Source organism: Bufo bufo, chromosome 5 (assembly GCF_905171765.1).
Source record: "Bufo bufo chromosome 5, aBufBuf1.1, whole genome shotgun sequence".
NCBI classification, from domain to species: domain Eukaryota; kingdom Metazoa; phylum Chordata; class Amphibia; order Anura; family Bufonidae; genus Bufo; species Bufo bufo.
The window spans coordinates 516,971,152-516,997,502 of record NC_053393.1 but is presented as its reverse complement, the minus strand read 5'-3'; the positions used below and the strand labels follow the sequence as shown (position 1 = coordinate 516,997,502).

General features: G+C 43.7%; 1 protein-coding gene across 1 annotated transcript in view; it reads right to left on the bottom strand.

Moving 5' to 3' along the window:
• Window positions 1–3,485: 3,485 nt before the first annotated feature.
• Window positions 3,486–26,351, bottom strand: part of HACD1 (3-hydroxyacyl-CoA dehydratase 1) — an 80,196-nt gene continuing 57,330 nt past the window's right edge. Inside the window, exons 4-7 of the mRNA XM_040433039.1 lie at window positions 24,214–24,302; window positions 13,390–13,511; window positions 6,093–6,271; window positions 3,486–3,905 (exon numbers count right to left, since the gene is read on the bottom strand). Coding sequence (XP_040288973.1) covers window positions 3,823–3,905; window positions 6,093–6,271; window positions 13,390–13,511; window positions 24,214–24,302 — 473 coding nt within the window. The 3' untranslated portion in view covers window positions 3,486–3,822. The remainder of the gene's footprint in view (window positions 3,906–6,092; window positions 6,272–13,389; window positions 13,512–24,213; window positions 24,303–26,351) is intronic.

Sequence of the window (26,351 nt, the reverse complement as noted above, 5' to 3'; positions counted from 1 at the left end):
CGGCCCCATTGAAGTGAATGGGTCCGCATCCGAGCCGCAAAAACTGCGGCTCAGATGCCAACAAAAACAACGGTCATGTGCATGAGGCCTTAAATGTATTTTGGGGGGGCTTTATGTGATAGACCAACACAAAATAGTAAGGATGTGTAGAGTGAAAAGAAAATGATACATGGTTTTCAAAATGTTTAATAAATTAAAATCTGGAAAGTGTGGCGTGCATTTGTATTTAGCCCCCCTGAGTCAATACTTTGTAGGACCACCTGTCACTGAAATTACAGCTGCAAGTCTTTTCGGGTACAATATGTCTCTACCAGCTTTGCATATCTAGAGGCTTACATTTTTGCCCATTCTTCTTTGCAAAATAGCTCAAGCTCAGTCAGATTGGATGGAGAACAGCAATTTTCAAGTCTTGCCACAGATTCTCAGGCCAAGTTCACACTTCAGTTATTCGGCAGATCCGCAATACACGGAGCACCGGCCGTGTGCACCCCGCATCACGGATGCGGACCCATTCACTTGACTGGGTCCGCAAACCCAGAGATGCGGTGTGGATGCACAGATCGGAACCCCATGGTAGCACCACGGAGTGCTTCCGTGGTGTTTAGGGCCATGACTCTGCACTGCAAAAAAGTAATGCATGCACTACTTTTTTGCAGCTCGGACTGTCGGATGCAGGGGGTCCACGAGCAGCACGGGCCCGGCCAGCACACGGTAATGAGCGAAAACCAGGTTCGGGTCAAAAATACAAAACAGGTGCAAATCTTGCCATTCCACCTGATCTCTGTGCAGACTTCACTGTTGGTTTTGGCTCACAATAACTGATAGAAATAACTGACCAAATAACTGAAGTGTGAACTCAGCCTCAATGGGATTTAGGACATTGACTGGGCAATTGTAACACATGAACATGCTTCGATCGAAACCATTCCATTGTAGCTCTGGCTATATGTTTAGGGTCGTTGTCCTGCTGGAAGGTGAACCTCCATCCTAGTCTCAAGTGTTTTGCAGTTTTCCTCCAGGATTGCCCTGTATTTAGCTCCATCCATCCTCCAATCAACTCTGATCAGCATCCCTGTCCCTGCTGAAGAAAAGCATCCCCACAGCCTGATGCTACCATCAATATGTTCCACCACACATATCGTTTTGCATTTAGTCCAAAAAGTTTAACTTTGGTCTCATCTGACCGCAGCACCTTCTTCCACAGGTTTGCTGTGTTTCCTACATTGCTTGTGGGAAACTGCAAATTGACTTCTTATGGCTTGCTTTAAAAAATGGCTTTCTTCTTGCCACTCTTCCATAAAGACCAGCTTTGTGGAGTATACGACTAATAGTTGTCCTGTGGACAGATTCTCCCATCTGAGCTGTGGATCTCTGCAGCTCCTCCAGAGTGACCATGAGCTTCTTGGCTGCTTCTCTAATTAGCAATCTCCTTGTCTTGTCTGTCAATTTAGGTGGACGGCCATGTCTTGGTAGATTTGCAGTTGTGTCCTATGCCTTCCATTTTCGGATGACGGATTGAATAGTGATCTATAAGATGTTCAGAGCTTGGGATATTTATTTATAACCTAACCCTGCTTTACACTTTACAACTTTATCCCTGACCTGTCTGGTGTGTTCTTTGGTTTTCATGATGCTATTTAATTACTAACATTCTCTAACAAACCTGTGAAGCCTTCACAGAACAGCTGGAGTTATACTGAGAATTAATTACACACAGATGTACTCTATTTACTAATTAGGTGACTTTTGAATGCAATTATTCACACTGGATTTTATTTAGAGGTATCAGAGTACAGGGGGTGGAATACAAATGCACACCAAACTTTTAAGATTTTTATTTATTAAAAATGTTGAAAACCATGTCATTTTCTTTTCTTGGTCTATCACATAAAATCCCAATTAAATACATTTATATTTGTGGGTGTAACGTTGAAAGATATGGAAAAGTTCAAGTGGTATGAATACACTGTACATAGTATTTCTGGTGTTTTAATACTGAAAAAAAAAACTTTGGAAAAATAATATTTTTCTTTGCATCGCTATATTCTGACCCCATAATTTATTTATTTTTTCTGTCTATGGAGCTGTGTGAGGGTTCATTTTTTGTGGGACAGTCTGTGGTTTTTATTTGTGCCATTTTGTGGAGAGTGTGCAAGACTTTTTGATCACTCTTTATAAAAAAAATTCGGGGAGGTGAAGTGGCAAAAAAAATAATGAACCAGAAATTTTGATGTTTTTTTCCTATATGCCCTTCTCCATAGGGTTTTATCACACGGTGATGCCTATGATGTTTATTTTTTTTTAATTGTTTATTTTTACTCTAATTTTGGGAAATGAGAATTTCCATATTTTAAAAACTTTTTTCTTTCTATTACATTTTTTGAAAGATCCCCTAGGGAACTTGATTGCATTTTACTCATTTTTGGCTAAAAATCATATTTTTAATTGCCCTTTATTAAAAAATATTGAGCCATTCTGTCACAAAGGGTTAACTGTTTTTCTAACTGTGTGACTGGTACATTCGCTTTCATTTTGTGCTGGACATCTAATAACTCTTATCTCTAACCTACTAAGAGGTCATAAACACTTGTTTAAGCCACATTCTTATCAGTAAGATAAGAACTGAGCTATAAGAGATAAGGAGTCCTCTGCTCTCCAGATGATGGAAAAGACAGAAAATCCACGGGCAGCTAGTAGAGCATGTCAGCTATGTACACAAAAAAAGGACTCCAGATTTTTAATAAAGACCAAGTGAAAAAAAAATTTTGGGGTTTAAAATAAGTCAAATGCAATAATAAAAAAATTGCCCCCAAAAGGTGTATATAGCTTTTAACTACCCGACTTCCACGGTAGATTTAAGGTGGGTGGTCAGGAAGGGGATAAAATGTACTATTTAACATCTATTGAAAATCATATTACTAAATGTAAAGAATATTAATGCTAAGGTTGCACAGGATATTAATGCTATGGGTGCACAGACCATAGAGAGGTAGATGCTATGGGCCTCCTAGAAGGGGAGTCCCTTATTTTAATTGATAGTGAGAATGTGTGAGACCTTCTCCATAGGTCTTTCAAACAAGAATGGAATAAACTAAAAAATGATTGAAGGAGGATAAAAACAAACAACCATCCTCAAGTCCTCATGTCTCAGGTAGCATTATGGTTATCTTGGTCATGCTTGGACTGGGATTCCTCGGGCCCACCAGAGGAAATTATTCTTGGATCCTAAACCCTCGTATCAATAAAGTCTAATAGATTTTGATTCAAAGAAATAGACCCTATTGGCTCCAAATGTTTTTTTTTTCTTTCTCCTGTATCTTTGGGGTCCACTCTGGTATCAGAACCTGGGCCCACCGGAGGATCTCTTTGGTACTATGGTGGGCTAGCAATAAAAAGCTGGACGAGTTACACCTCTCAGTAAATATATGATATGTGGTGAATGTGCAATAGAATTGTACATGACATGACCATAACAAAAGCCTGGCTCTGTTGAAGGACATATATATTTGCCGACATGTGGTCAATACAGATATACAGTACAAAAATAAAGAGTGCGCTTCAAATCGTTGTTGCTTCACTTTTGTGTTTTCTTTCTATAAAAAGATCACAATGCACCATGTATACTTAAGGGAGCATGAGTCAGTGTCGGTCTTGATTTCAACCTATAAAAAAGAAGGGTACAGGCCAGAACGTAGGATCAGAAGGCGTTAAGTCGTTTGAGGTTATCCAGGATATTAAACCAATAGGCCCTTTGCTGCATTTTGACTCTGGAGGTCAAGGCTGGTTGTATGAAGAGAGTCCTATAGATTGTGCTCTTTGGGGTTAATCATCCTTTTCAACAAAGACTTCTCCGTGCAGAACTTTTCTTCTTTGACGAAGCATATGAAAATATAGCTGGGGAAACACTGAAAGGAAAAATAACAATTTTAGTGAAGAACATTGTGGAGACATAACTCCAAAAATAATTGTAATAATATAACAAATCTTCCTTCGATAAAATTAGCGGGATTGTAAGGAGGTACATTCATGAGAAAAACTAGGTACACCCTCTTCCATTCTATGGTTGTATGTATCAGAACTTAATAAAAAAAAATCTGGTCTTAAAATCAGGTAAATGCAACGTCAGATGGACAACACATAACAAATAACTAGGCCAAAATGGAAAAGCCATGTGTGAAAAACTATATCCACCCCATGAATCAATAGCTTGTAGAACCACCTTTAGCAGCAACTTGAAGTCATCAATTTCTGTATGACTTCATCAGTCTCTCACATAGTTCTAGGGAAAATTTGCTCTTCTTTACAAAGTTGATTCAGTTCATTGACGTTTGTGGACATTGGTATATTCATTCTGTAGCTCTCTTAAGATCCCACCACAGCATTTCAATTGGGTTGAGGTCTGTGCTTTGGCTTCGCCATTACAACACTCTGAATCTTCTCTTTTGAAGCCATTCTGTTGTAGATTTGCTGGTGACCTGGGGATCGTTGTCCTGTTGCATGGTCCAATTTTGTCTAAACTTTAGCTGCCAGATAGACTGCCTCACAGTTGACTCTAAAATACTTTGGTATACAGATCATGGCTGACTCAATGACCGCAAGGCGTCCATGTCTTGTGCCTGCAAAACAAGCCCAAATTATCACCCCTCCAATTGACAGTTAGCATGAAATGTTTGTCTTCAGGTCCTGTGTTTGGTTTTTTGCCAAACATGGCTCAGCTCATTATGGCCAGACATCTCCACTTTGATGTCGTCTTTCCAAACAACATTGTTCCAGGAGTCTTGTGGTTTGTTCAGATGCGACTTTGTAAACTATATCCGTGCTGCCATGGTCTTTTTAAAAAAGACAAGGTTTTCTCCTGGAAACCCTTCCAAACAAGCCATACTTGTTCAGTCTTCTTAGGATTGTACTGGCATGAGCTTAAACATTTACCATGCTAACTGTGGCCGGTAGAATTTTAAAAGTAGCTCTTGGGTTTTCTGCAGTATGACCTGTATGGTATGACTCTGAAAGTGGACATAGCCTTGAATAAAAATTTGAAGAAAGAAGGAAACTACCTAAAGTCATGAGAATAAGTACGCCCTTTTTGAATTCGGTGGTTTTACATATGGTGTCTGTGTTGCTCCCTTCTTCATATGTGTCCACATTGCTGAGAAAAATAAAGTTTTAATATATGCAAATGAGCCTCTAGGAGCAACGGGGGTGTTGCCGTTAGACCTAGAGACTCTGCTCTCTCTGCAACTGCCGATCCCTCTGCACTTTGATTAACCTTAGGAGAAGTAAGGGCCAAAAGTGATCACATTTATACTGCCTGTCTCTGTCAATCACATTGCAAAGGGCGTGGCAGTTGCAGAGAGAGCAGAGCCTCTAGGTGAAATGGTGACTCCAGAAGCGTACAAAGATCCTATAGGGCCCCATAGCATAACTTGATATGGGCCCCCTGCACCTAGTTTCCCAGTGTACATGCGTCAATTACCCCCATGCAATGCAGAACATGTCCAATGTCCCATATTTCTGACAAATGTTTTTGTTTAATAAAATACAAACTGCAATAAAAAAAAGTTGCCTTTGGTCTGACTTTTATGTTGGAAAAAGTGGAACAAGTGCTTCAAGTGGAACAAGTGCTTCAAGTATTCTGAACACCATATTTTTGAATGTATTTACACCAGAAAACTGGGATAAATACATTGATAAATCTCATGCTTCTCTTTCATTACAAAGCTAGCTGCCAGTAGCCACCACTAGGGGGAGCTCAGTGACTAGGAATTTATACCTGTACCAAAGGAACTATAATAATCTCTTTGTATTGAGCTCCTCCTAGTGGCAGCTGTGTGAAAATGCAGTGTTTTCACACGTGGAAGAAATGAACATGGGACCAACACAGATGCCTTCAGCTGCCACGTGCACATGTTACAGTTCAGCCAGTTTCATAGGTACAAATCTGCTGACAGATGCCCTTTAAAGTCAATAAGAGGGACAGCACTGAACGCTGTACTGTTTAATAAACAATATGTAAAGGTTAAAGCTCTGGGAAGTGAAACATTTTTTTTTCAGGACAGGTCAGTGCCTGAGGGATGTATTTCGAAATGACTTACGTGGTACATAGAAACACATGACAGCGATGAGAAAGTAGTAGTAGTCGAAGGACACGTTGTATTTGTTCGGAAGCCTCAGTGAGTACATCCCCGTCTTCCGCACATACGGTAAAGCAGCATAAATTGTTAAGAGTTCACCCGCTACGCCGAGGGGATACAATACAATAAATAAATTATACCTGCGGGGGGAGAATGGAGGAGAGAAGAGCATTAAGCACGGCGACATCATTCATAACAGTGAAGACACATGAGGGTGAGCGCAGGACACACGCAGAGCAATGAGCAGGAATCCAGTCTTACAATGCACTTCTCTTCATTGATTTTGTTTCCAATTATATTTGTACAATGGTCCTATTATAGTCCTAGTGGGACCGTGACGTAAGAGGGGTCGCGTATTAATAGTGTTCCTTTTCCAGCTCATACAGGTTCATTGTGAAGATACCAGATGACGGCACCTGAAGCAGACACTTCGCAGCAGGAACCAGAAGAAAGTCTGACTGGCGATGCCATGGCTGGAGAAAACTATTGTAGCTGTCTGCAGCAGGACAAAAATGGTGCAGTCCACTGAAAAATATATTGCATGTTTAGGTATTTTTGAAAAAGGCAGGTCCCTGAGAAGTACATGAACATGACCGTGTCTATAATAATAAACTGGGTAGTTTCTTAACTCCTTTCCTACCGCCCCACGTATATTTATGTTGCAGGACTAATGTATGAGATCAACGATAACGCCGATCGAATACATTTAACCCCTCATGTTAAGGCCTCCTGCACACCGTTGCCATATTACGGACCGCATTTGTGGATCTGCAATACACGGGTGCCGTTCCGTGGGCATTCCGCATCACGGATTCGGACCCATTCACTTCAATGGGTCCGTATATCCGGAGATGTGGAATGGTACGGGATGAAAGCACGTAATGGAACCCTACGGGAGCACTAGGGAGTGCTTCCGTGGGGTTTCGTCCCGTACATCCGTTCCGCAAAAAGATAGAACATGTCCTATATTTTTGTGAAACGGGCCGGATCGCGGACCCATTAAAGTGAATGGGTCCGCGATCCGCTGCGGCTTCCCCAAGGACGGTGTTCGTGCATTGCGGCTCGCAATTTGCGGCCCGCAGCACGACCACAGGGCACACACGTTCGTGTGCAGGAGGCCTAAATGTGACCACGGAATCTGGGAAGATAAAGACTGGAAGCGCACGCCCCCTGGCCGTGTACCAGCTCCCCCCAGTGTGGATAAGGGGAGCCGAATGTAGCGTGTCTCAGCCTCTGTACTCAGGAGTGGTACAGGGCTCCTTAGAAACATGGTGTAATTCTTATCAACTCTAATGCTAATGCATTGGAGTCTATGAGAAAACCAATCTATCAATTGCTTGTTATAGATCCCTAGGGGAACTATTAATAAATGTTAAAAAATAAAAAAGTTTCTAAAAATATAAAAAAAAGTTAAAAAATTCAAATCACATCTCGTCCCCAAAATTAAAATTAAAATACAGTCCTGATCAAAAGTTTAAGACCACTTGAAAAATGGCAAAAAATCATATTTTACATTGTTGGATCTTAAGGTTTCAAGTAGAGATTCAACATGCAACAAGAAGAAATGAGAGTGAGACCAAACATTTTTTGAAAATAACAATTAAACTGAAACAGGCTGTTTTTCAGCTGATCCAAATTTTAGGACCACATGCCTTTAAAAGGCCAAATCTGTGCAAAGATGTGGATTTATTGTCATTTTCTGTCAGGTAGTCACATGTTGTGATGGCAAAGGCAAAAAACCTCTCCCTTTTTTAACGTGGTCGGGTTGTTGAACTGCATAAGCAGGGTCTCTCACAGCGCGCCATCGCTGCTGAGGTGGGACGCAGTAAGACAGTCATTTGGAATTTCTTAAATGATCCTGAGGGTTATGGAACAAAAAAGTCAAGTGGAAGACCCAAAAGAATTTCACCAGCACTGAGCCGGAGGATCCAATTGGCTGTCTGTCAAGACACTGGACGATCCTCGACCCAAATTAAGGCCCTTTCTGGTGCTGACTGCAGCCCCATAACCATCAGACGGGATCTGAGACTGAAGGGCTTCAAAAACAAAAAACGTCTTCAAAGACCTTGTCTCCTTGAACGCCACAGAACTGCTTGTTTGGACTTTGCAAGAGAGCACCAAACATGGGACATTCAAAGGTGGAAGAAAGTTTTATTCTCTGATGAGAAAAAATGTAACCTTGATGGTCCTAATGGTTTCCAACGTTACTGGCATGACAAGCAGATCCCACCTGAGATGTTTTGTATGCGCCACAGTGGGGGGGGGCACCATAATGGTCTGGGGTGCTTTTTCCTTCAGTGGAACAATGGAGCTTCAGGAAGTGCAGGGGCGTCAAACGGCCGCTGGCTATGTCCAGATGTTGCAGAGAGCATTCCTCATGACTGAGGGCCCTCGTCTGTGTGGTAACGACTGGGTTTTTCAACAGGACAACGCTACAGTACACAATGCCCGCAGGACAAGGGACTTCTTCCAGGAGAATAACATCATTCTTTTGGCCCATCCTGCGTGTTCCCCTGATCTAAATCCAATTGAGAACCTTTGGGGATGGATGGCAAGGGAAGTTTACAAAAATGGACAACAGTTCCAGACAGTAGATGGCCTTCGTGCGGCCGTCTTCACCACTTGGAGAAATGTTCCTACTCACCTCATGGAAACGCTTGCATCGAGCATGCCGAAACGAATTTTTGAAGTGATCAACAATAACGGCGGAGCTACTCATTACTGAGTTCATGTTTGGAAGTTGGATTTCTGTTTTGGGGGGGTTAAGGTTTTTTTTGGAGGTGTGGTCCTAAACTTTTGATCAGCTGAAAACCAGCCTGTTTCGGTTTATTCGTTGTTTTCATTAAATTGAATGCTCAAAAAATGTTTTGTCTCACTCCCATTTCTTCTTGTTGCATGTTGAAGCTCTACTTGGAACCTTGTTAAGATCCAGCCATGCTAAATATGATTTTTTGCCATTTTTCAAGTGGTCTTAAACTTTTGATCAGGACTGTACATAAATAATAAAAAAATTAACATTGTGGGCATTGCCGCGTGCAAAAACGCCTGTACTATTAAAATATAAAAATATTTATCCCATACGGAAAACGGTGAAACTGAAAACTGCTTCACCTCCCAAAAAAAATTAAATACAATTTGATCAATACAATACATATGTGGTATCGTTGTAATCGTACTGAAGAAGAATAGAAGTAACAAGTCAGTTTTACCGCATAGGAAATGGTACATACATACAAACATATAAAATGGCGGAATGGTATTTTTTTTTTTAGAATCTCACATGATTTTTTTCCCGCTTCCCACCACATTGTATTCAACTGTAAATGATGCCATTAGAAAGTACATCTTCCTGCAAAAAAAAGCCCTCATATGGCTATGTTAATGAAAAAATACAAAAAGTTATGGCTTTGAGAGGGCTGGGAGTAAAAAACGAAAATGAAAAAAAAAAAAAAATCACCCGGTCTTGAATAAATATAAATAATATAAATAAATATTAAAAATAATCTACCCAGTTTTTTATATGAACATAGGCTGGTTGAGGTGCTGTATATTGAATGTGGGTTATGTGCCACTTGTACCCCTGTGGGCCAGTCTGAGCCTGGCCATGTCCATAACAACCCAAATTATACCAGCATCTCATTATTTAAACTGCATGATGAATGCCATAAAAAAAATTAAAAAAACTTCCAAAGTTGCTCTTTTTGTTCATTCCACTTCCTCAAAAACTAATAAAAAGTAATCAAAAAGTCTTTATGTACCCCAACATGGTGCTAATAAAAGCGACAGGTCGGCCTGCAAAAACCAATCCCTCACACAGCATCGTCAATGGAAAAATGAAAACGTTGTGAATGTTGTGAAAACGTTGTGTTTTTTATTGTGCAGAAGTAGGAAAAACTAAAAAAAAAACATAAGAACTATTAAAATAAATGACAAGTTCACGTCATTTCTACCACTTGGTTAATGCCGCTCCTATCTCCTGAACAGGACCCCCGAAGTGAACAGAGAGCAGCTGCGCATGCGTGACCACCCTCTATTCACCGCTATGGTTGTTTCAAAAAATAGCTGAGCGCACTCGCTTGGCTATTTTCGGAACTCCCATAGCAGAGGTGGACTGGGAACTTTGTGGCCCTGGAAAAATCATAAAAGTGGCCCCAAGAATTAAGTGAGTCCAAATTGACAGAAGGGAGGGACAACGCAAGTAGGTGGGTCCAGAAATACCGTAGTGCAGCACAAAATGCCACCCTAGCAAAACCAAATATCGCAGTGCAGCACAAAATACCGCCCTATGACCATACTGAGGCTGGTGATACAGTTGAGTTCAGGAGGTCACCTGCGGCACCGGCTAGATGCATTAATTAATGCTGTCAGCATCAGATCGCCATGTACCTGGCCGGCGGCTGTGAGTAGGGCTTGGGCAGAGCCCTGGGCATCGGCCCAAAGGGAAATTTTCCTGTAAAGTATATGGCCAGTCCTTCCCAAGTCCTATAGTGATGAATGGATACCATTTTGCGCATGCGCAGGGTGCTCTCCTTCACTTCCAGGGCCCTGTTCTCTACATAGGAGCGCACCTCTGGGACCTGCACCTGTCGGACATTAATGGCATATCCTAGTAATATGCCATCAATGTCCCAGATGGGTCAACCCCTGTAAAGAGTTAAAGAAGACGCAGCCACAAAGGGAACAAGAGGCGAAGATCTGCAGAGCTGGAGATGCAGTTCTCACATAAAATCTATAATTGTGTCAACTCCAATTGTAGCAGGAGGCAGTGAAAACATTTCATTTTTGCTGCCGAGCCATCACGCTGACGTCTCTCCGGCGCCCTGGTGGACTGCGCTCTACCTCACAGTGAATAATATATCGGATTTCGAATATAGGTCAAGACTTCTCTGCTTGCATTGTGTTACTACAGAAAGAACCCTCATTATTGTAGTGGCTTCGTACTCTAGGAGCCCTATAGGCTCTGAGCCAGTGTCCATGAGCTTTTAAAGGGGTTCTCTGGGTTAGGCCTCATGCACCCGACCGTGCCTTGTTTTGTAGTCCTCAAATTGCGGTTCCACAAAACATGGATGCCGCCCATGTGCGTTCCGCAATTTCCGCAAAACGGACAAGAATAGGACATGTTTGGTTTTTTTGGGCGGGGCCACGGAACGGAGCAACGGATGCGGACAGAACACGGCACCCGTATCGTTCAGCTGTTTCGGGCAACCGCAGCACCGAAAACTATACTGTGTGCGGAGCTGGAGGCAGACAGCTCTGTACGTGGTGTAGTGGTCATGCTGGGGTACTGCAGGTCAGCTCCCATTTAGGTGAATGGCAACTGAGCTCCGGTACGCCAGTGTACAGAGCTATCTGCTTCTGCTCTATACAATAAACATATACAGCACCATAGCAGCCCGAAACAGCTGATTGGTGGGGGTGCTGGGTATTGGACACCCACCGATCTGATATTGATGTCTATCCTGAGGATCAACGTTAACCTGATCCATAATACGATCTCCTTAAATCTCTGCTCAGACCTCAAGTGGTTTACACTTAGAAACTTACATTTTGTATTGTTATGTTATGCAATATTGGAGTTGAAAGGGTAGTCCCATCAAGACAAATGGATGCCATTGATGGAGGTCCCCCATTCAGGAAGTCCCTCTACGAGCCGCAGTGGTAAACCAATGGCAAGCAGCAGCTCCCGTTCTAGTTACTCATTTATCTGGTGCAAAATCGGGGAGACTTGAGGTGTTGCCCCTCAGATTCGAGGGATTGTCTGTGATGGGACACCCCTTTTCATTAAGGAGATAAAAGGGACAAAAATGTCTCTGTATATTTGCAGTATTCTGGGTTTTTATTATAATTATTATTAAAGGGATATTCCTACTTTAGACATTTGTACCTTATCATAGGATAGATGCAGGTCCCACCTCTGGGACCCACATCTATCTCCAAAAAGAGGGTTTTTCATCATCCCACCTGGTCAGAGAAGTAGTTTGGCTGTTTCTGTAACTCCCATAAAGGGTACTGGAGAAAGCTGATGACACGAGCGGCCACTTCTTTTTTCATTCTCCCCATGAATGCTGGGGCACCCTGACAAGGTGGACTAGGTTCTTGAGATCAATGCAGGTTTTAGAGGTGGGACCCATATTATTTTGATATTTATGACATATGCTATAGACATGAGGTGAGAATACCCCTTTAATATTATTATGCATTTCTGCATTCTGTAACAATTTATTTTTATTTGCTCGGATACAAGCATCATTACAGTGTCTTTTTTGTTCTAGTCACAGACAGTCTTAAAGGGGTTCCACAGGAGGAGAATATTGATGGAAAATTTTTAGGGTAGGTCATTAATAATTGATGGCTGGGGGGGGGGTCAGGATTTCAACACCACTGCCAACCGGCTGTCTGAAGGGTGGCAGTGCTCATAGGAGTGCTGTGGCCTCTTCTTTGTTTGCCTCCGCCCATCTGCCTGTGCGCTTTACATCTACTAGTGGTGGTGCAGGGTATTGCAGCTTCATGTAAGGCATGTCGCTTCTAAGTAGAAGCCATATAGGTAAACAGGTCAAAGTACCACGGCCCCTTCAAACAGCTGAACAGTGCGATTTCCAGAAGTCGGCCCCCCACTGATCTAATACTGATGGTCTATCTTAAGGATAAACCATTAATATGATGATCCCAGAGAAGCCCTTAAAGGGGCATCGTACTTTCAATAGGTTTTTGATATGTCATAAAGACATATCAAAAGTTTAGATCTCAGCACTGAGACCCCCACAAATCTCTAGAACGAAGGGAGTCAAGCGCTCACTTTCTCCTCAATGAACAAGATAGGAGCGAGACGGGCCCGTGGACTTTGTATTGAGTCTGTCTCGCCGGCGAGGAGAGAAAACATCATTCTAGACATCATTGGGGGTCTCAGCGCTCCGACCTCCACCGATCTAAACTTTTCACATGTCCCTATGACATATCAAAAGTTTACTGAAGTACAGCTCCACTTTAAAGGCCCAAAATACCTCTGGCCTTCTGAAAACCTATAAAATATAAAAACACGGAAAATAAAAGCACTCGTGGGAATGCAGCCTAAGTGATTTATATATGCAGAGAAATGCAATCTGCCGCTATGCAGAACAAAGCGAGATTTCTTCAATCTGTCCTGTACTAATAACATGACACGAAAACTCTGCAATCCAAGCCGAGGCAATCTGTCCTCCTATGTGAGCGCGCAGACCCAAGCCATGCAGCAGACGTCAGCACCGTGCACACCGCCCACCTGGCCCATTTAATGAAGTACGGCAAGTGATTGAGAAGATTAAACGTGTAGTAGGAATATCGAGTGATCTCGGTCACAGTCCACACCACCAGGAAGAGAAGGACGCTCTCTTCATTCTGGATCTGAAAAAAAAGAGCATCAAGGCATATAAAGAGCATCGTCTATACACGTTCCATAATGTAACGCTCACACATCAATCATATCTGTATCACATCAAACCACATGATTGACAAAAGGCAGCAAATTAAAGGGGTTTTCCAGGATTAGGCCCTTATTCACAAGTCCGTGTCCGCTTTTTTACGGCAGCCCAGTCTAAGTGCTGCACAGGTCCCCCGTGCAGCGGGGAACGGGAACCCGGTTCTCACATGAGAGCCGCGGCCCTGCCCGGACCGGCAGGAGTGCAGATCCAGGCTGTTTAACACTTTACATGCTGCGGGCAATGGCGCCCGCCGCATGTAAAGTGCTGACAGAGCGAGCAGACTCCCTCTGTCTCCCATCGGCACCCCGCAAATGCGATTCCGGGGTGCCGATGTGTGTGAAGGCTGCCTGGGGTGTGCTCTGGCGCAGCCTGCTGGTCAATGTCAGAATAGCATTGCCATTATAGGGATAGTGCATTGCATTTTAAAAGCAATCAAAAAGCTGTCTGTTATAGTCCCCTTATGGTAAGTGGTAACAAAAGTAAAAATAAAAAAACATTTATTCAATAAAAAAAATCCCATAAAAATTTTTTTAAAGGCTTTTTTTTTTATTGAATATACGCTGTTCAATGAAAAAAATTGGTATTGCTGCGTTCGTAACGACCCGGACTACATAAATATCACATACATTATCCCCTACAGTGAACGCCCCAAAAAAAAAAAATAATGCAGAATTGCTCATTTATTCTTAGTTGCCACCGAAAAAATTTAATAACAGGCGATCAAAAAGCGCCATTTACTCCAAAATGATACCAATGAAAAATACAAGTCGTCCCCCAAAAATCAAGCCCTCACACAACTCCATATAAAGAAAAATAAAAAAATTATTTATTTGGGAAGTGGCAGTGCAAAAACATTTTTTTCTTTAAAAAAAAGGGTTTTATTGCAAAAATGTAGTAAAACGTAAAAAAAAACTATATGTATTTGGTATCACTGTAATCGTACTGACCCAGAGAATAAATATATTATGTTATTTATACCGAAAAATTAACGCTGTAAAATTTATAATGTAAAAATGCTGTGGCAGTATTTCCCATCTCCCTCCCAGAAAGAGTTAATAAAAGTTAATCAGAAAGTTATGTGAACCCCAAAATGGCGCCATTAAGAACTACAACTTGTCCCTCAAAAAACAAGCCCTCATAAAGCTATATAGACGGAAAAATAAAAAAGTTATAGATCTTGGAACGAGACGATGAAAAAAGGAAGAAAAACGCTTGGTCAGTAAGGCCCAAAACAGGCGGGTCACTAAGGGGTTAAAGGTTATGACCTGCAAAGGGGGTTGGACTTATGACTGAAAAATTCTGCACAGTGCGTCCCATTCTCCTGTGTTGACACGTATGGTTTACATGGCGGCAGTGATGATATTCCGTATTTACAGGCATCACTGCTGCCATGGTGGTGGAGGATTTAAAGGGGTTGTCCAGGTTTTCAAGTTATCTTCTCCACACCATAGGGCATAACTATATGATTAGAGAGGTCCGATTCTGCAACCCCCGCCCTGTCCCCCACTGATCCCAAGAACGGGTCCTGTTCCCCCTTTTTGACGCTGTGACAGGCCACACATACGCCCTGCTGCTCCCTTTATTCTCTTTGGGACCACTGGGAATAGCCAGCGCTGTACTGCGCCATCTCTAGCGACCCCATACAGAATGGATGGAGAGGCAGGACATATGCTCGACCTGCCACTCAGTCAAGAAGGGGGATCAGTGGGGGCTCCAGCGTTCAGACCCCCGCAAATTACTTAGTTATCCCCGATCCTGTGGATAGAGGATAACTAGAAAAGTGGACACAGGCCCTTTAACATGATAGCATTTCTGTTTTAGTTTGACACATATTTTGCGCCAGATTATTATAATTTTTTTTATTGTATTTATTTTTTTTACACCCAAAAAAAACTTTTAAGGATAAGTGTCTGATTGATGGGGGTCTGACTGCTGGGACCCCCATGATCAAGGGAACGTGGTCTTAGGACCCTTGTGTACTTAGATTGGTGGTAATGTAATTGAATGTCTCAGGACCCCTTTTTTCACGATCAGTGGGTGTTCCAGCAGTCAGACCCCAGCAATCTGATATTTATCACCTATCCTGTAGATAGGCAATAGGTCATTATGGTAGGACAACCCTATTAAATATACTGTAGATTATGTGCAATCTGAGGAGGTTAAGCGTTAAATTTAAAGGGAAATTCCCATCTCAGACAATGGGGGCATATCGCTAGGACCCGCTGGGACCCGCACCTACAACGAGAACGAAGCGGGGAGCGCTGTAGCTGGAGGAGCCCGGATTTCCCGGGGTCCGTCCACCACCAAGCGCTGCTCCCATAGAAATAAATCGGAGCGCACCGAGCATGCGCGGCCCATGCTCCTATTCATTTCTTTGGGGCAGTCGGCAATAGCCGAGCCAGCACTCGGCTATTTTCGGCGGCCCCATAGAAATGAATGGAGGGCGGCTGCGCATGCTCAGTGCGCCCTCCGTTCATTTCCCCGCTCCATTCTCATTGTAGGTGCGGGTCCCAGTGGTGGGACCCGCACCTATCAGACAATGGGAGCATATCCTAGCAATATGCCCCCATTGTCTGAGGTGGGAAAACCCCTTTAATGCCAGACATTTATGCATAAAGGGGTTAAAGGGCTTGTCTCACATCAGTAAATGGCATTTATCATGCAGTTAATACAAGGCACTTCCTAATGTATTGTGATTCTCCATATTGCCTCCTTTCCATTACATTATACATAGAACGTATCCGTGGTTACGACCACCGTGTAATCCAGCAGTGGTGGCCGTGCTTACACACTATAGGGAAAGGCTGGAAGTGCTCATAGGCCAACACCTTTACCAATAATGTGCAAACACGGCCACCGCTGCTGGATTGTAGAGTGGTCAAAACCACGGATACGTGCTGTGTATAATGTGATAGAAAGGAGGCAATATAGACAATCACAATACATTAGTAAGTGCCTTGTATTAACTTTCTCTACATGATAAATTCTAATTGCTAAAGTGAGAGACAACCTCATTAACCCCTGTATGTGTGCTACACTTAATATGGTTAGGCCTTAATGTCTTGGTGTGTGCATTGCGTGTTTCCTATGTGTGATTGGTGTGTGCTATATATGTTCTATGTATCAGTGGTGTATGTGCAGCATGTGACATATGCATCAGTGGCATGTCAGCCACGTATAAGTGTCTTGTGTGCCACATCTGTCCAATGAGTGATTGGTGTGCGCGGCATGTGTCTTGTTTCTGACTGACTTAGGCCGAATGCACACGACCGTGGAACACGTGCGCTTCGTGCCGGCGCTGCAGTACAGTAATACACTCCTATGATCTATACGAGTGTATTACTGTACTGCAGCGGCGGCACGAAGCGCATGGCGTCATAGCAACCAATGACGCCGTGCGCTCCAGCTCTCAGCAGGATGCCAGGCCGGGATACCACGGACCCCGCTCACGGCAGTGTTCCACGGTCGTGTGCATTCGGCCTTAAGTGCAGGCAGGGCTGGGACAAGGCCATTTGGTGCCCAGGGCGAAGATGGCAAACTGCGCCCCCCCCCCCCCCCCCCCCCCCCGTTTTTAAGAAAAAAATTAGTTTGTTATTTGTATTACATTATTTTCTTACTTTTTACAGTCTGTGTGTGAGTAGCAGCTAGTGAAGGCAGGCTCCTCGTGGCTTGTTCTTCACGCGCCGACACAGCTCCCTGTAGGCTGCGCGAGTCCTCCCTCTCTCACCTCACACCTCGCCTCCGGCGTGAGCCGCGTGACGTCACACGGCGCACGCCGGTGGTATCAACCAAATGAATCCTCCATGGGGGGGGGGGGGGCGAGGAAACGCAGAGGAGGAAAGGGAGCCCGAGCCAGGAGCGCAGTCGGCACAAAATTCATAGGGGGAGAGAAGGAGCAGCGCTGACATGGCTGGTGTGGACGGTGTAGGCGGGTGCAGGAGCGCACTCAGCACAGCAAGCACAGCAAGTGGCGCTTGGCTAATGTGGTACAGTGAAGCTGTACACTGCTGGCACTTCACCTGCGCCCCCCTCCTGTCCGCAAATGGTAGCGCCCAGGGCACCCGCTCCTTCGGCCCCTGCCTTGTACCGGCCCTGAGTGCAGGATATCCATATATGTGTACATTCTGCCACATGTATGTCTGTGCATTCCACATTATGCGGAACAGAACGTCCTCTGATAGAACCGTCCTATCCTCGTCTGTAATGCCGACAATAATAGGACGTGTTCTATCATTTTGCAGAACGGCCATGCGGACATACAGACACGGAGTGCACATGGAGTCATTTTTTTAATTTTGCGGCCTCATTGAAGTGAAGTGAACGGTACAGACATGGAAAAAAAATAAGTTTGGGTGCAGGAGCCCTAAGGTGGGCCCCCAGAATCAGTTACACTGGTGGGCCCTAAGTACCCCAGTCCGACAGTGGATGGCGTGATGCATCTGTGAACACAGACAAAATAGAGCATGCTAAAAACACGGACCCACGGACTGTGCTAAAACACTGATGTGTGAATACACCGATTAGAATGAATGGGGGCGTGTGGTGTCCATGGAAAACACGTACAGCTCATGTCCGTGGAACACTGACGTGTGAATGAGGCTTTACTGAGGTTTTTTACCGCTATGCTCATGTAGTGTCTTACTCCATGCTCTTTTTATTTGCATTTGGACTCCCCTGACCCATTTTCACCATGTAAACCAATAAAAGCCTGCTAGAAATTGTACCCATATGATGAGCCCAGTCCAAAAAGTGACATTCTCCTTGGGCGTACTTAGAAATATTGGGCTCTATAGCAAAACAGAGTGGACTGCATTGTGAGCTTCTCCAAATGTGCTACACCTTTAGCGGGGCTTCTCCACACAATGTTTTCAGCATTTTTAAACAATCGATCCGAATTTAAGGATAAATTAGATTCGCCTCGAAGCCGAATCAATTTAACCTGAAATAGTGTAAAAATCAAAAAAATTCATACTTCCTCCTCCGTTTGCTCGCAACGGGCCGCCAGCCGCCATCTTGATTGAAGATCTTGGCCGAAATCCCATGCGCAGTGACGTATGACGTCACCACGTCGAGAGCAAATGGAAGCGGTAAGTTTGATTAATTTTTTTTTTAATGTTAATTTTATACTCAGATGCCGCGATCATGTATCAATGCGGCATCTGAGGGGTACAATGACGGGGGGCGGCGCTATCGCAGCCCCCTGTCATTGCACCCGCTACTTACAAAAAAATGCGCTTCATGACGAAGCAATTCGTCACAAAGCAATTTTTTTTGAAAAATTTGTCAAATCAGCCGAATCGAACTTTAAAAAAATTCGCTCATCTCTAATCGTAACAAAAAAAACAAAAAAAACACCATGATCCTGAGGATAGGCCGTCAAAATCGAAATCCTGGACAGCTCCTTTAAGCATTTTTAATGATATTTTTTACAGGCATCTTTTATTGTGTAACATTTATATAACACATAATAATGTATTTTTATGCCATTTTTTATGTTCTATAGGGAGGGCTCCATTCATTCTCTATGGGACTGCCAGAGATTGCAGAGCCCTATACCATGTCTCTGGCAGTACCATCAAGAATGAATGAAGGGGGGGGCATCTCCACTCTAACAGGGGACCCCTATTCTCATGATCTGTGGGTGGGATCAGGGACAACGATCTGTGGGTAGAGGGTAACTTTTAAACTTGGCACAACCCCTTTAATGTGCAAAAATATAAGAGAGAAAGATAGATACATAATTAAGAAATGTAGCAGAGTTGAGTTTGTCTTTACTCATGTTGACCTTATAATATGAAATGTTTCATTTAGCATATGTATAGTAATACTGCTCTCTAGTGGTCATATTGCAGTATTGCAGCACAGGCAATTTTAGAACAGATTATATTATTTTAGATTTTTTTTTTGTTAGGGTGCATTGGTTTTTCTTTTAGCTAAGCCAATAGATGTATTTGGTTGTTAAACATAAAGGATATTAGAGGAAATTGACCTGCAACACGTCAGTTTATGCAGTGCATAGAGTGCAACCCATGGCAAATCCGCAACAGATTCTCACGGAATACACTCGGATTTTCTGTGGATTTTTTTTTACAGAAATGTGGCTAAGGGCTCATGTGCATGACCGGTTCACAAACTGTGGATCCGCAAAACACAGATATCGGCCGCGTGCGTTCCGCATTTTGCGCAATGGCCGGCTCATAATAGAACAGTCCTATCTCCTTGTCTGTAATGTTCTATTTTTTTGGTGTAACGGACATGCGGACATACAATGAGTCATTTCCGCTTTTTTGTGGCCCCATTGAAGTGAATGGTTCCGTATATGGGCCACAAAAAAACGGATCGGAACAGACGAAAAACACGTTCGTGTGCATAAGCCAAATCCACAGCATAAATTCTACTGTGGAAAATCCACCTGGTGGGACCAGACCCTAGCGGTACCAGCAGAAGCCTCGCAGATTACGGCAAAAATACTGGACAAAAAAATGCTAGGGTATTCATAATTTCCATCTTTTTCCGGCATAAAATTGTCGCATGACATCTTTTTTCTGACAGGTTAAATGCCCGTACGACACTATTTGTCACAACGGCGTTTTTACACCGCATTTGACATAAAAGAGTGTCGAGCGAGTGGTGGACGCGAAACAGGGGCGCGCCTCTTCCAGCAGTAATGCCGATGAAAATAGAAGTAAAAAGACAAAAAAATGAATACTAATAAAATGATGATCTTAATAAATGACCCCCATTTTATTTTGTTAATTTTTTAAACTACAGAGGTACGAGATATCTCTGGGGGGTTTTAAAAGCAAAACGGATTTTAATGAATCTTTAAATTTATTTTTTACAGGAGAAAAATGTTGCTGCTGTGGTTACTGTTACCACAAGCAGGTAAATGCCCACGATAACTGATCCCCACCACTGCAGCAAGAGCTGTATGATACAGCTGGTACCCGCTGATGATGGCACGGGCACAGCTCTCGTGCCTGTACCACCCACTGGACCTATTATTATGCCCTATTGTGGTTAGGATGCAATACAGCCTACCTTAGGAGTTAGAGAGTGTCTTGGATCTCCAGATATGTCTGGAACGTGCGCTGGCCGGGCCCGTGCTGCAGTCCGCAAATTGCGGTCCGCAATGCATGTGCAACGACCGTAGGGCTGCCGTATGCAGTCGCAGGACCCATTTACTTGAATAGGGTCCGCGATCCGCATCCGACATTCCGCACTGCAAAAATGTAGCGCATTCACTACTTTTTTGCCGTGCGGAGGCATGAACAGAAAACCATGGAAGCGCTCCGTAGTGCTCCATAGGTCTTCTATGGGGTTCCGTGCCTCCGTTCCGTGCCGCACCTACCGGATTGCGGACCCATTCAAGTGAATGGGTCCACATGCGTGATGTGGTGCATAAATGACCGACGCCCTATATTGCGGACCTGCTATCTGAGGGCTGAAATACGGGCACCGGCGGACAAGGTCATGTGCATAAGCCCTTATCTTTTTTCTCCCTTTAGAACTCTGCATTGTGTCATTCCTCTGTTATTCCTCCTGGCAATGTATGTAATGAATTGACAACTGGCCGTTACCATTCACCTTCCCAAAAGGGCAGTTTCTACAATTTCCTACTGTCACTACTGATTGGACAGTATTAGTACTCCAACTAGTAACTCCAATTTATTCAGACATTTCCAGGAGGAATAACAATGGACTAGCACAACAGAGTTCCAAGCAAAGATGCTCCAGAACTGGCTGTTTCCTGGCAATGCAGCTCCTTTTTAAGATATATTAATTTTAATAAAAATATAGGCATAGCGGCAGTGGTGTACATAGAGAAGTAAGGGCCCCATAGCAAGGATCAAACCGGGCCCCCCACACAGGACAGAAGAGTTGACCCTTGAGCCGTGTTTTCCACTGCTTCATTTGCTAAAAGTTGTTCCTTTAGAGCAGGGATGGCCAACCTGCGGCTCTCCAGCTGTTGTAAAACTACAATTCCCATCATGCCCTGCTGTAGGCTGATAGTTGGAGACCAGGGATGGCTAACCTGCGGCTCTCCAGCTGTTGCAAAACTACAACTCCCAGCATGCCCAGACTGTCTACAACAGGCATGGGCAACCTGCGGCTCTCCAGCTGTTGTAAAACTACAACTCCCACCATGCCCTGCTGTAGGATAATAGATGTAGGCAGTCTAGGCATGCTGGGAGTTGTAGTTTTGCAACAGCTGGAGAGCCTCAGGTTAGCCATCCCTGGTCTCCAACTATCAGCCTACAGCAGGGCATGATGGGAATTGTAGTTTTACAACAGCTGGAGAGGCGCCGGTTGGCCATCCCTGCTTTAGAGGGTAGAGTCCTGACCAAGTTTCCACCTCCAGTAGAAGAGGAGATAATCACAACTGGGTCCCCTCTTGCCCTGGGCCCCATAGCAGTCGCGTGGTCTGCCGCTATGGTAGTTACGCCCCTGCATAGCGGCCAAATCTACTCTCCATTTGTCGACTAGGTGTCAGTTTAATAAGCAGGGGCGTACCTTTAGGGGGGTGCACCATGGTGTTCCCTCTTAACTGTGCGCTCTGGGAAGGAGAGGGTTAAAACAGCATGCTAACGCGGATTAACAAACCCAACAGCAGCTTTACCTGCTGCAGAGTTCAGAATTTTTAACTCTTTCAGTTCCAGAGACCACAGCTTAGAAGGAACAGAGGTTGGGTGCGCCCGGCCCAAGGAGTCTGCAGGGGCCCATAAGGTCTCTCTTCACTATATAGGGAGACCCGTACTATACCCGGGAGCTCCAAGCGCCGCTTCTGTCAATGTGGTTTATATCCCTGTGATATTTAAACTCTAGTGCAGCCTCATATAAATGAATGGTGAGCGCTCAGCGTATATCTATTACAGCAGATTTGCTTTCGGCGTGCTAGAAGCCTCCGGCAGTAACCACAGAGACATATGGAAGCGAGCCCAGGAGCTCAAGGAATGACCCGGGCTTCATCTCCAGCCGCCTCAGCTGCACATATCTGACGTCCCGCCAGGAGCAGCTCCAAGAACCACAGGCTTCAAAAAAATCTAAAACGCAACCCGAGCCCAATGCCCGATCCAGCGTCCGGTGCCAACCCAACCGAAGCATTGATTATGGATGTGTTTATTTGGAGACTGTGAATCATATAAGGTTCAATTCAATTTTAGAGGATTTATTTTATTTTTTAAAGTTTTTGCCTCCTCGCATTCTGTCATCCACCACTTTTTTAAAAAAAAATAAAAATAAATAAAAAGTTGTCTCTCTTTAGCATATAGCATTTATCATGCAGAGAAAGTTACTACAAGGCTCTTACTAATGTATTGTGATTGTCCATATTGCCTCCTTTGGTGGCCGGATTCATTTTTCCATCACATTATACACTGCTCGTTTCAATGGTTACGACCACCCGGCAATCCATCACTGGTGGTCGTGCTTGCACACTATAGGAAAAAATGTCAGCATCTCTAGTGGTCGGGTCCATAGGAGTTGGCGTAGACCGGTGCTTTTTCCTGTAGTGTGCAAGCACGACCACCACTGATGGATTGCAGGGTGGCCATAGCCATGGAAACGAGCAGTGTCTAATGTGATGGAAAAATGAATCCAGCCAGCAGTGTAGGCAATATGGACAATCACAATACATTAGTAAGTGGCTTGAGTTTTATTTAATTTTTTATCTTATTTTATTTTTTGTCTGATTTTAATTTTTTACATCAATGATGCCACAACCCCCACACAAATATAGATAAAAAACCGCAGCACTCCCAGTCTTGAATCCAATTTTGTGTTTATTAACACCGGAAAAAAATAGCAACGTTTCGACAGCAAAGTCTTTTTCAAGCTATATGATCAAGAAAAAGACTTTGCTGTTCGAAACGTTGCTATTTTTTTTTCGGTGTTAATAAAAAATTGGATTCAAGACTGGGAGTGCTGCGGTTTTTCATCTTTTTTTTGGGCTACCAAGGGGGCCCTCAGGTCAGGGCCTGGCACTGCGAGCACCGCCGCCATTTTACACAGAAATCGACTAACAAGTGGTGCTGTCCTGTCTTCACTTTGACGAGTTTAATATCCACACCTCACGTACCATAACTTCCATGACGACTTTATCATTACGTAGGCCTCATGTGATACCACTTTAAAGGGAACCCATCACCATGAAAATGCAGTGCAATCTGCAGGCAGCATGTTATAGAGCAGGAGGAGCTGAGCAGATTGATATATAGTTTTATGGGAAAAGATTCCGTAAAACTTGTATTTCACTGATTTATTTCCCTGCTCATTCTGGGCTGTGAAGTCCAGGAGGCGGTCCTATCAGTGATTGACAGGAGGCGGTCCTATCAGTGATTGACAGGAGGCGGTCCTATCAGTGATTGACAGCTCTCTCTGTATACACAGTCATAGAGGGAAGGCTGTCAATCACTGATAGGACCGCCTCCTGGACTTCACAGCCCAGAATGAGCAGAAATTGAAATGAAATACAAGTTTTACAGAATCTTTTCCCATACAATCATATATCAATCTGCTCAGCTCTTCCTGCTCTACAACATGCTGCTATCAGATTGCTCTGTATTTTCATGGTGACCAGTTCCCTTTAAAGTGGTATCCCTTTAAAAATGCAGACTCACACCCACCTGTTTAATGCTGTTGGTTATAAACCAGACCATGAAGATTCTGGAACTGACTTGGACCCCAGTTACTAGCACCGAAGTACGCACTATTCCTTAAAAAGGGAAAAAGAAGATGGAAGTTATGAAATTATGGTTAAAGAGATATTCAGAGTAATTTCCATAATCTGAACTTTACCCAAACTCCCCTACCTACAGATACTCACTGGCGTAAGCACAGCCATCAACCCACATACAGTAAATGACAGGTTAGTGTACATGGCAGTAAGTGCACCGACCTACCTACTTAGCCAAGCATGCATGCTGATGGGACGGGATGTATGGCTGCTCTTCCAAACTATTTAGAGAGTGTGCTCGGTAATAGTTCAGGGTTGAGGGGAGTGCTTGGAGTCCGGGTAACAGATCATTATTGTCTGGGGCATATTCCTTTAAGACACCTAAGTTATATTCAGCATTGTTTTTTCTTCCCATAAGTTACGTGAAAACTTTGAGTAACACTTGTCGCCTCTCTGACATGTCCAGTTTAGTAACTCCTTGCATTCCCCATGTAATAACAACTCTGACCCATCTATTATTATGACTTGATTTTGTGCCAATTCCTCTATTATTCCTATTAGGCAGTTGCAGCAGTCTGCAATAAAGCCATCTGGGTGTTGGGGGGGGGGGGGGGGGGCTCTGCAGAGCCTGGCAGCACTGATTGGATAGTATCAGACTGTGCAGGGACAAACCCCCAACTGGTAACACCCAGAAGGTCCTTTATTGCAGACTGCTGGCGATTTATTCATTAACTTCTAGTAGGAATAACAGAGGAAAGGCACAACGTCAACATAGAGCCATAAAAACACATGCTCTAAAATTGTTATTACACAGGGATTACAAGTAGTTACTAAAACAGACATGTCAGGAAAGGGGACGGGTCCTCTTTAAATCTCTTTAAGCTGGCCATACATTTCCCTTCGGACCCCCCATATACATGCACGCTTTGCTCAGCCGAGTATACATGTGTACACAATACAGACCATGGAATAAGTTACTACCAGAGATCTTTGGTAACTTCTTATCTTCCCTTACAACAAAAGTATTGGGCATGTTGAAATTCTACAGCGTGATCCTTCTTTCCTCCAACGTCAGCCACTGTTGGAACGTCAAGGCCTGTCCACACACAGTTAGATGCTCAGCCGATCCTGCTTAAATCGGCAGGTTTGGCTGATGTTAATCTAAAGGGTATAGCTGACTTTACACACATACAATGGATTTGCAACCACTTTGTCCCTCGAGGTTTTTCCTGGTACAGGTTGCTCCTGGTTCTATACAGCCTCATTCATCCCACGTCAGTGTTTTGGTCAGTGATTTCCATCAGTTGATTGTGAGCCAAAACCAGGACCGGAGCCTCCACAGACATGAGGTATAAGCAGGGCTGTGGAGTCGGAGTTGTGGAGTCGGTGTCCATTTTGGTGGAGTTGGAGTCGTTATAAAATGAACCGACTCTGGCTCGAAAAATATATAATAAATTGGTACAGTTAGTTCAATGCAGTATGTGCTGAATATACACTGCTCAAAAAAATAAAGGGAACACTTAGGCCTCTTTCACACGGGCGTTGCGGGAAAATGCGCGGGTGCGTTGCCGGAACACCCTCGATTTTTCCGCGCGAGTGCAAAACACTGTAATGCGTTTTGCACTCGCGTGAGAAAAATCGTGCGTGTTTGGTACCCAAACCCGAACTTCTTCACAGAAGTTCGGGCTTGGGATCGGTGTTCTGTAGATTGTATTATTTTCCCTTATAACATGGTTATAAGGGAAAATAATAGCATTCTGAATACAAAATGCAAAGTAAAATAGCGCTGGAGGGGTTAAAAAAAATAATAATTTAACTCACCTTAGTCCACTTAATAGCGCAGCCGGCATCTCCTTCTGTATTCTTTCTTTAGGACCTTTGATGACGTCACTCCGGTCATCACATGATCCATCACCATGGTAAAAGATCATGTGACGTACCATGTGATGACCGGAGTGACGTCATCAAAGGTCCTGTAACTGTATTTAATGCTCACCACAGGTCCTATTCAACAAAGGAGACACATGGAGATGCCGGGCTACGCGAGCAAGTGGACTAAGGTGAGTTAAATTATTATTATTATTTTTT